Below are 13,440 nucleotides of genomic sequence, written 5' to 3' on the forward strand. Positions count from 1 at the left end.
GACATGTTAAAATGCAAGAGTTAACCAACTCTTGCCTACAGTATTTTTATACTGACAACAATTTTCAGCGTAGGTGAAAGAAGAGTTTAACATTTCTTTCTTAAATTATTTTTCTTTTTAAATGTCGGATGCCAAAATATGATATAATGAACAGCAGTGTAAATGAACTGCATGTTTTAACGATATATTTAGAAATCCTAAGTGGAGCTGTCTCATCGACATACTTTTTACTGAGCTCCTTGATTCCACAACTGTAAGTCGTATTTAAGTATGCAAGCAAAATGGAAATGGCGGGGGGGGGGGCAGTTATTTTCCTTTTCTACAGGGTTAGATGAGGGCACGGTTACTTTCCCTGTTGCTTGTTTCTTTAATCAAAATGTCAGTTTAAAAATTTTTCATGTACCCTTCTGAAGAACACATTCTTCCATCCAGCTATGCAATAACAGTCTCGGCTGAAGATGCTTAAGATCCTACTCAGAAATTTCCTCTTGCAACTTGAAGACATGCTGTGGGTTGTATGTTGTGGGAAAGGCAAGCGCTGTAAAGAAAATCCACAAGTATATTTAAAGGCCTTCATGTTATTCAGTCCTGGACTTGAATCCTACTCTTATTTCCAGTTAATGAGACAAGAATAGCTCTCTGGAGTTATATTTAAAATTCCCTTTAAGAAACATTTAAAGCGGTCTTTATCCATAGCCAAAACAAACAGCTAATGTAGAGTTATCAACTGTTAATGGCGTTACAGTCCAAACAAGACCCAGATTTTACTGAAAGGTCTGGGCTTCTCTGTACCATTCTGCTCCTAAGAGTAAGTTGTAAAAGAAGATCCATTTGTTCGCTTGCAGGCTTTAGTATTGAAAGGCTTTATCTGGTATTACGCACTACAGAAGGCAACGGTTCCTATTGCATTGCTGTCATGCAAAAAGGATATACTGACCTGTGCCGCGGAGGTTTGGTGCTGCCTTTAATGTAAAACCTCCTGGAGTGGTTGGGGAGGACCCTCCACCTTTCCGCGATTGACTTGGCACAAATAATTTTTTCTAACAATGTAAACACTTTGGTTGCAAAACCACCTTTCCTGGCGGCTACGGACTTTAAGTTGGTGGTTGAGGGGTCAAATGATCATCTTGGAAATTTCTGGTTTCTGCCTCTATTTCTTATGTAGGAACCTGAGAGACGTACAGTACATAATGCAGCCCGTTGAGAAGGGATGAGTGCAAGGAAGAGATTTCAGCTGCTGTCTCTTGTTGACGGTCATTTTGATATCACTGAAGGCTTTGTGATTTTTGGCTCTTATTTTGGAACCTCTGTACATTTGGCCAGGCCACGTTATTCAGAAACAGTCAAGAAGATAAAGTATGCAGATAAATACATGTAGGATCTATGGGCCGCTTGGTGGATTGAATAATTTTATAGTAAGCAATAGCAATTTTTTAGTAAGGCTTCTTTAGCTATATATTTATTATTTTTTAGAAGTTCCTTTTTTTTTTTCTGTGCGGAAGAGAGCATCTCTATAGAGAACTTTTAAAACATCTTATTTAAATTACCTAACTTGTCCATTCTTGATGTTGCTGTCCTCCGTGATTAAACATACATCCCCTGTCAGAGATTTTCTTTAGTTTTGTTGGTTAAAGAGATAGAAAGGTTTATAATTAGTAACTCCAGTATTTTGGTGTTAACTAGACTGGGAACTGAAGTGCTGAGGTCCTATTGCAGAGCAGCGTGTGAGTATATGTTCTAGTCTTACTCTTTTAGGTACACAAGAGCTTAAAAACACAGTGAAAAGCTCTGTGCATGTGGGCTTTGAGCAAAGCGCTTCCCCAGACCTGCTAGAAACTGCTTTTTGTGTTATTTGGAATGGATACCCCTTTATGAAATGGAGCTATGTCTAGGTACAACTTAATAAAATCTGTTCAACGCTTTTTACGGTGTATTCGTATCCTACTGAATAGTTTCTGGAAATCTGGAGCAGGCATAATACTTGGCCATGTTTCCTCTTCTTAAAGAATTTTTTTTTTTTTCCATAGCCACATTTTGTAGAAGTAAACACTTTTAAACATTTCACGGTGTGGATTTTAAACAGACGGTTGTTGTAGGGATTGTCTGGACTCTCGTATCGCTTGTCATATGCTGGGTCAGAGGCCGCCGATTTTTTTCCATGTTCTTATCTACTGAAATCAGCTTTGTTCCTTGTGGAGGATATGCAAGCTCCCAAAAAAAGTAGTGCTTGGGCATGAGGTTCTACAAATAGGCTTGTCATGGTTTAGTTGGTGGATAGGTGTAAAGGATGTACATATATACGTATTTAATTTGGATTTTTACAGCCATGATGAAACAGCACAAAAAGGATGACACTGGTTGAAGTAGCTTTGAGCAAGGTTTGTCATACGAGTAAATAAGGAGTTCTCATCTTCCAGGGAGCTGTGCTTTTACTGCTTTAAACGTCAGCCCTGGCAAGGAGCTCTGTCTCTGCTTGGTCTAGATATTTCCCTCCTAAACACGGGGCTTCAGGTCGTTAGTAGTAGTTGGCAGACTCTTGATGGGGGAGGCTCTAGAAAAAATACTTCCTTCCCCTCCATTAGTATTGGCATAAAAGTTCATATTGAAAAGTTTTATATAAAAATTGAAGAGAGGAGCAGCTCAAGAAAAAGCCTTGTGGGTTTTTTTTTTTTCTTCTTTATGACTACTAATACTAAATGTACTTTTTCTTTCCCCTTTTTTGAGATGTCTTCCAGCCTATCTGCCTAGTACGTTGCTTGTCATTTTTCTTGCTGGTAGTTTAAGATGGTTTTGGTACATAGCTGTGGTAGTACACCTGTGAACAGCGTAAAATTCGGATCTGCATCCAACTGCTCTGTGTCAGTGTTGTCTAAATTGAACTCTTGATTTCTTTTATTCTTCTTGATCCAATTCTGTTTAATCACCTCTTGCCAGCAGTAGATTACCTGGAGAACGATACCTGTGTAGCTACCGCGACTCCCTTTGAACCTGAGGTTCCTGCAAACTCCGTTGCAAACTGATGCTGTACCAGTGTGGTATGTATGAAGGAGTGCTTTGCATTTCTGTAAGCATCCCTAGGTATACAGGGCAGTAGTTTTTCCATCTGCACTTAAATTCTTCCCTTCCTTAAACTCAGCAAGCGGCTTTTCTGATGTTGAAATAAGACCTTTTGAGAGGAAGATTAACTTTTTGTTTTAATATTTGCCTTACGTGCCGGAAGGTACAAATCTAGCATGGAGAACTCGATTTTTTTGCTGTGGGCGAAGAGCTTGAGATGACTATTCATTCTGCTCTTTGTAAAATGTAAATTACCGTCAGGATAACAACAGGCTGTAATATCGGGTTTAGTATTTTACTATGTACATTGCAAACCACTGTAGCATTAACTTTGGTTCTTATCTGGGCCTGCATAACATCTCAGGTTGTTTTTTCACATCTGCTACAAACCCAAATTTTTATCTTCTGCCTTCATGCTTGCTTAAGTAGCCAGCAGATGTTAGCAGCAGGATTTTGAGCAAAATGCTCAGCCAAATTCTGCATTTTATGGCCGCTGCAATAAGGCAAACCTTTAAGACGAGCCTTTTCCAGCACAGCTGAAACAGGGCTTCTGTGCAAACCCCCGTCTGCTGAGAGAGAAAACCTGGCTGAATTTTTTTTCCAGGCATTTTGCTGCTCCCGAGCTGTCATGCTAGCTTGGCAGGGGCTTGGTGGCTGGCTCTGGTGGGGCTGGGGGACCGGAGCAGCCCCTAGTACAGGATTAGGAAGCGTGTGAATTAACACACTTTTATATGCTTTTCTTCTGATAGATATTTGCAACCAGGCATACAGGTTTTTAAGTGTATTTTTAGCAAAGTTCTTAAGGTGCTTTTTGCATGACTTCTGCAAATTAGAATGCAATTAGCTTGTTCCTACTGTTGCCTTATTAATTACCGTGATGGACTTAAACTGATTTGGGAAAGGATGTATCGCACAGGATTGTGCCCTTTTTTTTTCTCCAAACTGTTCATCAAGTCTCCATCGCATTCGATCATTAATCTTTCAGAAAAATTGTGATGGCTTAGTGCCAGGTTCCTACCTCTGGAAAGTAAAGATGACAACGATGACTTTCTACTCTGAATTAGGGGCTGTTCAGTTCAACTCTGGATAAATATTAATGAAAATGCCCCCTTCTTCAAACAGGGTCACTTGGAAATAGTCCTGTTCCCTCACAAATATTGTAGTTGGTTTTGTTTGCAGATTATTTCCATTAGCAACTTGAATCAGAAAATACAGAATAAATACTGTTTGACAATAAGAGGTAATGAAACAGCTGTATCTTGTTTCAACCACTTGCAATAGCAGGAGCGTGTTCCATTTTAAATACCTTTTTTGTATGACTACGTAGATTTGTATATTCACACATCTGGGATGGATGCTCTTTTAAAATACTAATGATGATGATTAAGGAACGGTGTGGTTTAGAAAGCATTTGTTAGGGAATAATTGTGAACTATGAGTTAATTTATATGCCTTGAGTTTCATTTCATATAAAATAAATATAAAATAAAAAGCAATCTGATTACCTGAAATTGCACCTGCGAATTATTGAAAGACAACTGCATAATAAAATAACGTAGGAGTTGCTGAGGGCCTGGCATGTGCAAGTATGTGGGAATGGTAACCTACATCGCATGAATAATTTTTTTGAATTATGAGAGTGACGAATATCCACTTGCAGGGAACAATAGAGTAACTTACTGTAGCTGTGACACAGTATTTTTAGTGTTGGCTAATTTTCAGGTGTTACAGACAAAGTTTTTTATTTTTTATTTTTAAAGATGGATGGGATATTTCCTGATGGAAGGGTGTGTAGCTTACAAACTACAGAGCGTGGTTTAGTCTGATGCGAATGCACTCATAAGTGGGCAGTTTGGGTTGCAAGGTGCTTGCTCCTGCAGCCAGCTTGTGGGCAGCTGAATGTGCTTTTCTCTCCTGCTGTGCTCTTTGTATTTGAAGTCCCATTTTAACTAATTATCCGTAACTAATAATATCTATTTTGGTTACATTCAAGCATGACTGAGTTGTTATCTAGCCTTTTCAATGGAGATACTTAGTTTTAAGATGCTTAGATGTGGCAGAGATGGGACTGTGTTATTGATGTCCCAGCCAGCGTGTTTTTCTTCGTAATGGATGTATTTTGTATTGCTGTTAAAAGGGTTTGAATGACTTGGTGGGCCTCTGTGCTTTAATTTCTCTGATATTTCTGTGTTGAAGGGCAGGGGCTGTGAATCAGTTGGTTCAGATGTACTCTTAGACTGTAGTAATACTATTAAGCTCATAAACGCCTTGAGTTTGTTCATGTTGTGCATGTTTACTGCTTCTTTCCCAAATAGACTTCTAATGCATTTTCCTGGCCCCTCTACTGCTCCTTTGCTGTCGTTTAGACCAAGCTTCCCAGATCCTTTTCAAATCCTTCACTGTGCTCGATTCCAACAAGAAGAGCATTGTTTTTTGCTGAGGGCCTTTAAATTACTAGGGGAGGTCTGACTTGAACCATGTCTGAATTCCTTCTGGTCTCTTGTGGGTATTCTTACAAACACTCCACTTGAAAAGCTGACTTTATTTTATCAAGAAGAAAGCCTCATTTTGCGCCTTGGAATGAAATAAATGGCTGAAATTGTAATGCTGTTTGATATGACTAACCTGAAAGCTTTTATTATGCTTTCTTTTTCAGCAGGCAGTTTGAGTAATGCTAATAATTAGCGCCTTTGTTGGGAGGATTTGGGGAACCGGTGGGGGTGGCTAAGACCAGAAGAGCAGTACTGAGTCGAGGCATAGCATAGAAAGCCTGGTCCCGCTCTAGCACAGAAGGAGGGCACATGGAAATCGGGTTATCCTTCCTCTGGTCAACCTTACAAATTAGCAGCTCCTTGCATTACTGAAAGCAAGCAGCAGCACAGATGTAGGGTTTTTCTGGTGGTTTTTCTTTGCATGCAGGAGGAGTTGGAGTGACACTATGTGAAGTCAAATTAAAGTTCTCAAGAGCAGAAGGGTTTTTTGTAGGAGTCCGACTCCCTGTCATAGACAGTACTTGAGAAGTCTGGTCTGCTTCCCGTCCTGCGCTTCAGCTGGGTCAGTACAGATGGACTCTGATGTAAAGTAGCATGTTTTGTTGAAATAACCTCAAAACTATCAAAAGCATAAAAAGCATCTTAAACATTAATGATTTGAACCTATGCTGCATATAACCTTGAGGTGTACTTTAAAAGGACTATAGCATAGTATCTCCAAGGCTGTCTGGCTGGTTTTGGACTTCTGAAGTCCCAATTTGGCTCTTTTTCAAGAAGACACGATACATTAACGTATTTTTCTTTGAAAACCTTCTTTCATATTCATATTTCAAAAAGACAAAACTCTTTTGAGTGCATAAGCTCTGCAGGTAGCTGTCACCTGCCTGGGCAGCAGGCAGTCATTCAGCCCATGGAAGTGGAGCTGCAGAGTAAGAAATGAAGGGCCGAGGACCTGGTGTAAGCGCTTGAGGGGCTTTCGTTTTGGTCTACATACAGATTCAGCATTCTCAGTTGCTCATTTGCACAGGTTGCTTTAGGAGTTTTTTGCAAAATGTCATAATGTGGCTGTTAACGCTGCATTAGCAGATGGATGAAGTTGAACTTGACAGTCTGAAGGGAAGATTGGAGGGTTGACCCGAGCATGATTCACTGTGCGGTGCGCTCTTTAGTTGTAGGGATTGAAAGAATCTCAGGAAAATCAGGAAGAACACGTCAGTGGTTTTGTTGCACGTTTTCTGTCATAACATGACACTGGCAGAGGGACTTGTAGAGAGAGCAGTTTGTATCCCCATTTGGGTACCCTCCCAGAGAAGGCTTGAACTTTGAGTTCTGCAATCTGTATCTTCAGAAACAACTCATTCCTTTACTCAGCTTTGCAAAGCAACTAAGAACTCCAGACTTCCAACCCCATCACGTGCAAAACCAAAACTGCACGTGTAATTTTATGCACACTAATATAACTTTGGAATTTTCCATTTAGTCATCAAAGAAATGAATTAATGGTGGTGTTATTCCTGTAACGTTGGTGCCTCCTCTCGTGAATATAATGGCCTTTGGTATTTGATTAATACTCAAAGAATCAGTGCAGTATGGCACTTTTGCATGCTCCAGTTTGTATAATTTAATAGAAAATATAATAAACTAAGTCATAAATCCTATCACTTCTTGTTTGTATTTCTTTTCAGTTTTGTGTATGGAAGATATTTCAAGTAGCTATGTGTGTAGCTTTGGTGTTATTAGAGATGTGACACTTGCAGCTAAAAGAGGATGTTGCAATCACATGAAATCTATTTTTATTTCAATACTGGCTGTATCTAAAACTTATTTACAAAAAATAATTACAAGTTAACATTTTTGTAATTTTTTTTACTTCTCTGCAGATGGACTTCATCAGATTTTTAGGGAATATTCTGGATTTTTTTTCCAAGGAAATACTCATCGGGGCACTGTGCAGTTGTGCTAAAGTTCACATGCTATTAATGAGCTCGGCTGATGGACATGTGGATAAATCTTGTCTTTTTTTGCCACAGGTCCAAGGAGCTAATAAAGGAAGCAATCCTTGACAATGACTTCATGAAGAATCTGGAACTGTCTCAGATCCAGGAGATTGTGGATTGTATGTATCCCGTGGAGTATGGCAAAGACAGCTGCATCATCAAGGAAGGAGATGTGGGTTCCCTGGTGTATGTCATGGAAGGTACAGTTTAAAAAGCTAATGTTTATGTCTTTTTTTTCAAGATATATAGAGACGAAAACTTTATTTCATGGGAAAAATTGTTTCAAAGAAAGAAGTTAAAGACATTGTCTAAATATGGTTGTTGAAAAATTGTGTGGACTGCTTCTGCCTGGAAAATTTCCGACTAGATTTGTGTGCCTCCCTATATAAAGAAAGAGGGTGAAAGCTGTTAACCTTGCACTGAGATCCATTGGAATAAACCTCCACTAAATATAGTTCTTTGCCTTTGAGGCAATACTAATGGTTTGCTCTATAAATTAGGGACTTAACAGAAAGAATGGTGTTACGGAAATGGGAAATGAATGTAAAACAAGGAGAGTATGGTCATGGCTTGCTACCTTCTAGGGCGTTGTGAGGACAAGCTTATAAATGTTGATAAAGCACATGGGGCTCTCGGCAAAGCAATCCATTGTATAATAGAAAATGGTATTTTTCTGTCCTGTGCACAAAATAAGTGTAGCATCTGCAGTTTAGCACATCTGATTTGTCACAGTATGTGTTGTGGCAGGGTTTTGTTTTCTTGGTGGAACATGAGAGCAGTGGATATTCTGCTGTTCTTGGGAGCCGTCAGGTTTCTGGAAATCTTTTAACAGGATCAGTGTTGCCGGTGCTCTGCTTCTCCAAAATGTCAGCTATTTGCATATTGGATCTTATTCTTTCCAAGTTCTCTAACTCTTCACATGTCAAATCGAGCGTATTTTATAGATGTGTTTTCTTTTTAAAGGAAGTGCATGCTCCTCTATAGGAGTTGCTAAGCTTGATGAAACCTACTACAGCATCATCCTTCTGAGAGTGACTGATAGTGAGTTCTGAGGCAAACGTCACTGTTTTAATTCAGCTAACGCAACAAGTGAATCCTCAGTTTGATTTGGTACAATGCAACCGGATAGATGCTTATAAAATCCTTCTTGCTGCTTACCAGAGCCATCTGGTAGACTTGCAAGCATTTTAGCTGGATAACACCGAAGGGGGATGCAGGCTTCCCGCTTGGCTGTATATTTTGAGCAAACATGGCAAAACTACAGCTTACGTATAACTTGTGTGTTTATATGTACGTGTACATGCTCAAATTCATTTCTTAAATTGTTCTTTTAAAAAAAAATATTTTCAAGGCAGTAAGCCATCCTTTAAACATGGTTTCCTGCCAAACTCTTAACGCCTGTATAGTCGCAAGTGCTCTTCACTGGTTTCCCAAAACAGCCTGAATGTTCCGTCCTTTTAAGGTTAAGTCCTTTCTCAAGGTTTGTTTCCTTCGGCTTTTAATGTTTTTAAATTTTGCACGCTCAAATGTTATTTTGCGTTATGAAGTAGTTAGTGGGGGATGCCAAAGCAAATTATCTGTGTCCACCCCCAGCATTACATGGAAAGATTTAGGTTTTTCAGTCCCCCGTTTGAATACAGAGACTACTTGGATGAGGTGCAAGATCTCTTCTATTGCTAATAAACAAACTGCTTTAAAATAGTATTTTAATAATATTTTCTTTTTCATAGTAAAATCTGGACATTTTTCACTGCCCAGCTCTGTGCTTGCTTCCGATAACACCACGACATCAGAGGCGTGCTCACAGTATTTTTGCTGCACGGCTGGTTTTGGATGTTGCATTCAATGTTGTACCTTGATAAACCCCATAACGACAGGACACTCAAAATCAGCACATATTTCTCTCCTGGTCAGCCTCTTCACGTTCTTTGGTGAGGATTTGGGGGGATTTATGGGCAGACCTGTTCCGACCACAGTTTGGAGTATTGAACACAGCTTGTGTCCTGGCTTGAGCAACACAGGATAAAAATTATCTTTCAGTAATTTTACTTTTCAGTAAGGTCTCTTCTAATGCAAGGGAAAACTGCATTTTTAGAAGACTCTAGTGCCTGAATTTGTGAAAATATTTACTTTATAGCCAGCTCTGGTGTGTGGGTTTCAAGGTCTCAGTGTTTTTGAGCTAGCCAGGTGTGTGGATGAGGAGGAGCGGCACCCAGGCACTTGACCCAAGCTGGCCAAGAGGGTTAATTCATACCATGAGCACCACATTCAATATAAATTAGTAAGTGTGCTGAGGAGTTTCTCCTCTTCTATGATGGCTGCCGTCCTGAGAACTCGGGCCCCGGCGTTGGAGCCCTGAGCCCTTCCCTTCCTCCCGAAGCTGCAGCGCTCGCAATGTCCCACATTTGCCGTCCCCTGCTGGGAGTGCACAGCTTCCTGCTGAGAGAATGGGCTGAGCATAGTCCTTGTGTATTCTACATTGGTATTGGGATCAATACTGGTTCCTTAGTATTATTAATGTTAATTATTTAGTATTATTCTATTAAATCTGTTTATATTTCAACGCTCGTGTTTCCTTGTTTTTTCTTGATTCCCCTTCCTGGGTGGGGAGGGGTCATCGTGTGATAGAATAATTGTCTAAATGACAATAAATTGTTGTGGGTTCCCCAAACCTCAGCTTGGTACTGAGATGACCCTTTATTTGATACATCTGATGATGATGTACTATTACTGTCACTTCCTTGAATGTTTCTAATTGTTGGTTCAAACTCTGTCCCTGAATTCTTGATTCTTGTCTTCTAAAACAAATGTGTGTGAAAGACAACTGTTGCATCTTTTGGGCACTTTAGCTTATCCTTGCTCTTCTGGCAGCTCTCTATGTATGAGGGCATGACTTGGCTCTCCCCCAGTCTTTGGTTGGTCTTGTAACTTAATTTAAGATTATTTAGATAGCTCCGTAAATATGCATAATGCTTTACAAACAGAATTATGAAGAGTTTATAGTCTATGTTTAGACATAATGCAATGAGTGATGATGAAGTAATGGAAATGGAAGACGACGTTATCAAATGGTTTGGATTATGGTTATGAGAACAGGCTTGCTAGCTCATTTGGGCTTATCATTCTGTGTCCTCTCAGTTATTAACACCCCCACTGTCCCCACAGTTATAAACTTTATTCTTTACAAAAATCTGCTGGAGAAACTGCGCATTACTGAGAGGTATTTTCTTTTCACAAAAATCAAATAAAAGCTGCAAGTGTTTCTTCCATTAATTCATCTTTCTTTCCTTACTTGGACTTATAGCTGTGATTAATATGAATAAAAAATACTCACGTAATCGATAACCAATACTCTTATGCTTGTTTATAATTTATGATTCAGTGTTTAGATAGAGCCTCTTACCAGAAGGCTGAGCTATATATTGGTGATGTTTCCTTAGACTAATTTTAAATAATAATTTAAGTAAGATGGATTTGAAAACATCCATCATTTTCACTGTTACTTTTCTGCATTCTCGTTTATCATGGTGAAGCAGTAGTAGTGTCTGTTTTAATTTTCCCCTTTAGACACAAGGACTCTACTAGTCCTGGTGAGACCATGGATGTTGAAATTCATATGTGTGTGACACTTGCTGAACTCAGTGAATCTTAAAAGGCTGGACCTCCAAAATCTTTCTTCTTTGCTATGGCTTGACGATGCTTTCTGAATGTAATTTCAGGTTTCCTACGTTCCTTGGGTGGGAATGGCTGTAGCATTGTACCTCAGTAAAGAGTCAGGAAAAGGCCTGACTCCACTTTTCCATGTCCTCTTTGGCTCTTGCAGAAAGGTAGTTTCATGCTGTCCAATACTGGGTTTACATGTGCAGTCATTTTTATTTGTGCATTTGCCCAATCCTACCCAAACCAGTAGGCTTGACTCTTTCCCCTCCAGTCACGTGCTCCCACACATGCGATGACTGAGTAAAACCTTTGTATTCTTTGTCCTATTATTCCACATCTTACATCAGATTTCCTGCCCTCCCTGTATTTCTTTTTGTCATCAGGAGCAAGAGCACCACTGGTACAAACAGGTTGGACTGTAGAGATGAAAAGTCAGTTAATACAGCGAAGGTTGAGAAAAGACTAAGGTTATTGAAAACACAAGAAGAAAATCTTTCATACATTCTATTATTCAACCTATTATGTGTTAAACTGCAGATCTGGGCAGGGAGAAGTGAAACAGTACAGGAAAATAAGAGGAAACTGTAAATTGTGATTTAGGTGGGGAGAGGAGGAAAAGGAGAGAAATGTTCTTGGAGTAGAAATGGGGAGGTGCCATCAGAGGGAAATCAGAATGAGGTACTGAGTTCAGAAGGAAGATGTTCTCTCTACCTGCAGGGCGCTGGATAGAGGCAAGTGTGGAGTTCGAGAGGTAGGAGCATGCCTCTGGCACGTGCCGTGCTTCAGCTGGATTTGATTTCGTTCCATTGGTCCCAACAGGAGGGAAATACTCAACAGATTGAGGAGCTCTCAATCTAAACACCCCCTGGCCTGAACATGCACTGATCTGGGATCTCACTTTTAGGGGTGTTTGCACAGAGTAGCTCTTAAATTGTGCAAGGCTAAGGAAGACATGTGGTTAGTCTCATCCTCTAAACCCAGTAACTGGTAATATGCTCAATCTCCTCTAAAAGAGGAGGTTGTCCCAAGTCCTGGTAGACTTCCTTCTCCTGGATGTGCATCTGGACTTTTTGGACTGGCTCAAATCTGAAAAGTTTTGTGCAAAGTCTTTGTTTAAAAAAAAAAAAAGAAGAAAATAAAAAGAAAAGGAAAAAAAAAGTAACTGATCTATAGGTAGGATTTAACTGCAAACTTGCCTGTTTTTCTGGTGGGCTTTCATGAGATACAGCCCTGAGGAGCTACAGAATGAGAGTTGTGCTTGTTCGAGAGCCCTTCTGGGTCCCTCTCTCTGCCTTGCTGCACTGAAGGGTCCTAGCATGAATGCCCAAGGATCGCTGTTTCTACCAGGTCTGAAGCCTTGGAAGTGCTGGTTTGGGCTGAACTTGGGCTCTGAGCCTGCAGTGAGAAAACAACGCTATCAGGCAGAAGCTGAGGCTGAAATGTCTCATCAAGCAGAATCCCAAATTTAGCCCTGCTTTGCTTTTAGTTTTTTGCGTCTGGGCTGACTCTAGCAGTGGTCTATGTCTTCCTGGTCAGATTTCATTGAATCATAGAATGGTTCGGGTTGGAAGGGACCTTAAAGATTACCTAGTTCCAACCCCCCTGCCATGGGTGGGGACATCAACCACTCGACCAGGTTGCTCAAAGTCTCATCCAGCCTGGCCTTGAACACTTCCACATCTTGGAAAATAAGGGCCCCCAACTTACTGTTTTCAGACCTTCAGGACTATTGCTGGCCCCACCACGTCCCAGTCCTTAAAACACTGTATTTCTCTAGCATCGTCCTGCTTGTTTACTTAGTTTAGTCATCTGAGGTAACTGGGTCTAATGGATTTGTGGCACAGACCACCTTAGAAATGCCTTATGTATTAAATGCAGATAGTCAAGAATACATTTGTTCAGTTAACAAAATTAATTAGATTGATGCTAATGTATTTCTTCCAGAGGTGAGGGAAACCCTAATAGGAGGTACCCGCAGGGAGGCATGACAACCTGAAGGGCTCCATAAAAGCCACTATGAGATGTAGGAGAGAAGGTAGCTTCACCATCAGAGCCCAATGAGAAGAGATCTCCTTATGGCTTTGTACCTAACCTGACCTCGGGCAGGATTTTTGCTATTTACAGACTGTTCTTTGCATTTTAAATATTTGCCTGTTCCTTAGCAGCAGTGCCGTCATCAGGTATCTGTGATCACAAAAGTGGTAACACAGACTAAGTCCTACGCCTCTGAAAGA

General features: G+C 40.2%; 1 protein-coding gene across 4 annotated transcripts in view; it reads left to right on the plus strand.

The window, feature by feature from the left end:
• Nucleotides 1–13,440, plus strand: part of PRKG1 (protein kinase cGMP-dependent 1) — a 530,425-nt gene that overhangs the window by 57,927 nt on the left and 459,058 nt on the right. For all 4 annotated transcript variants that reach the window (XM_074590625.1, XM_074590626.1, XM_074590627.1 and 1 more), the window contains exon 2: nucleotides 7,580–7,746. In XM_074590625.1, coding sequence (XP_074446726.1) covers nucleotides 7,580–7,746 — 167 coding nt within the window. The remainder of the gene's footprint in view (nucleotides 1–7,579; nucleotides 7,747–13,440) is intronic.

This window comes from Larus michahellis, chromosome 6 (genome assembly GCF_964199755.1).
Source record: "Larus michahellis chromosome 6, bLarMic1.1, whole genome shotgun sequence".
Classification (NCBI taxonomy): domain Eukaryota; kingdom Metazoa; phylum Chordata; class Aves; order Charadriiformes; family Laridae; genus Larus; species Larus michahellis.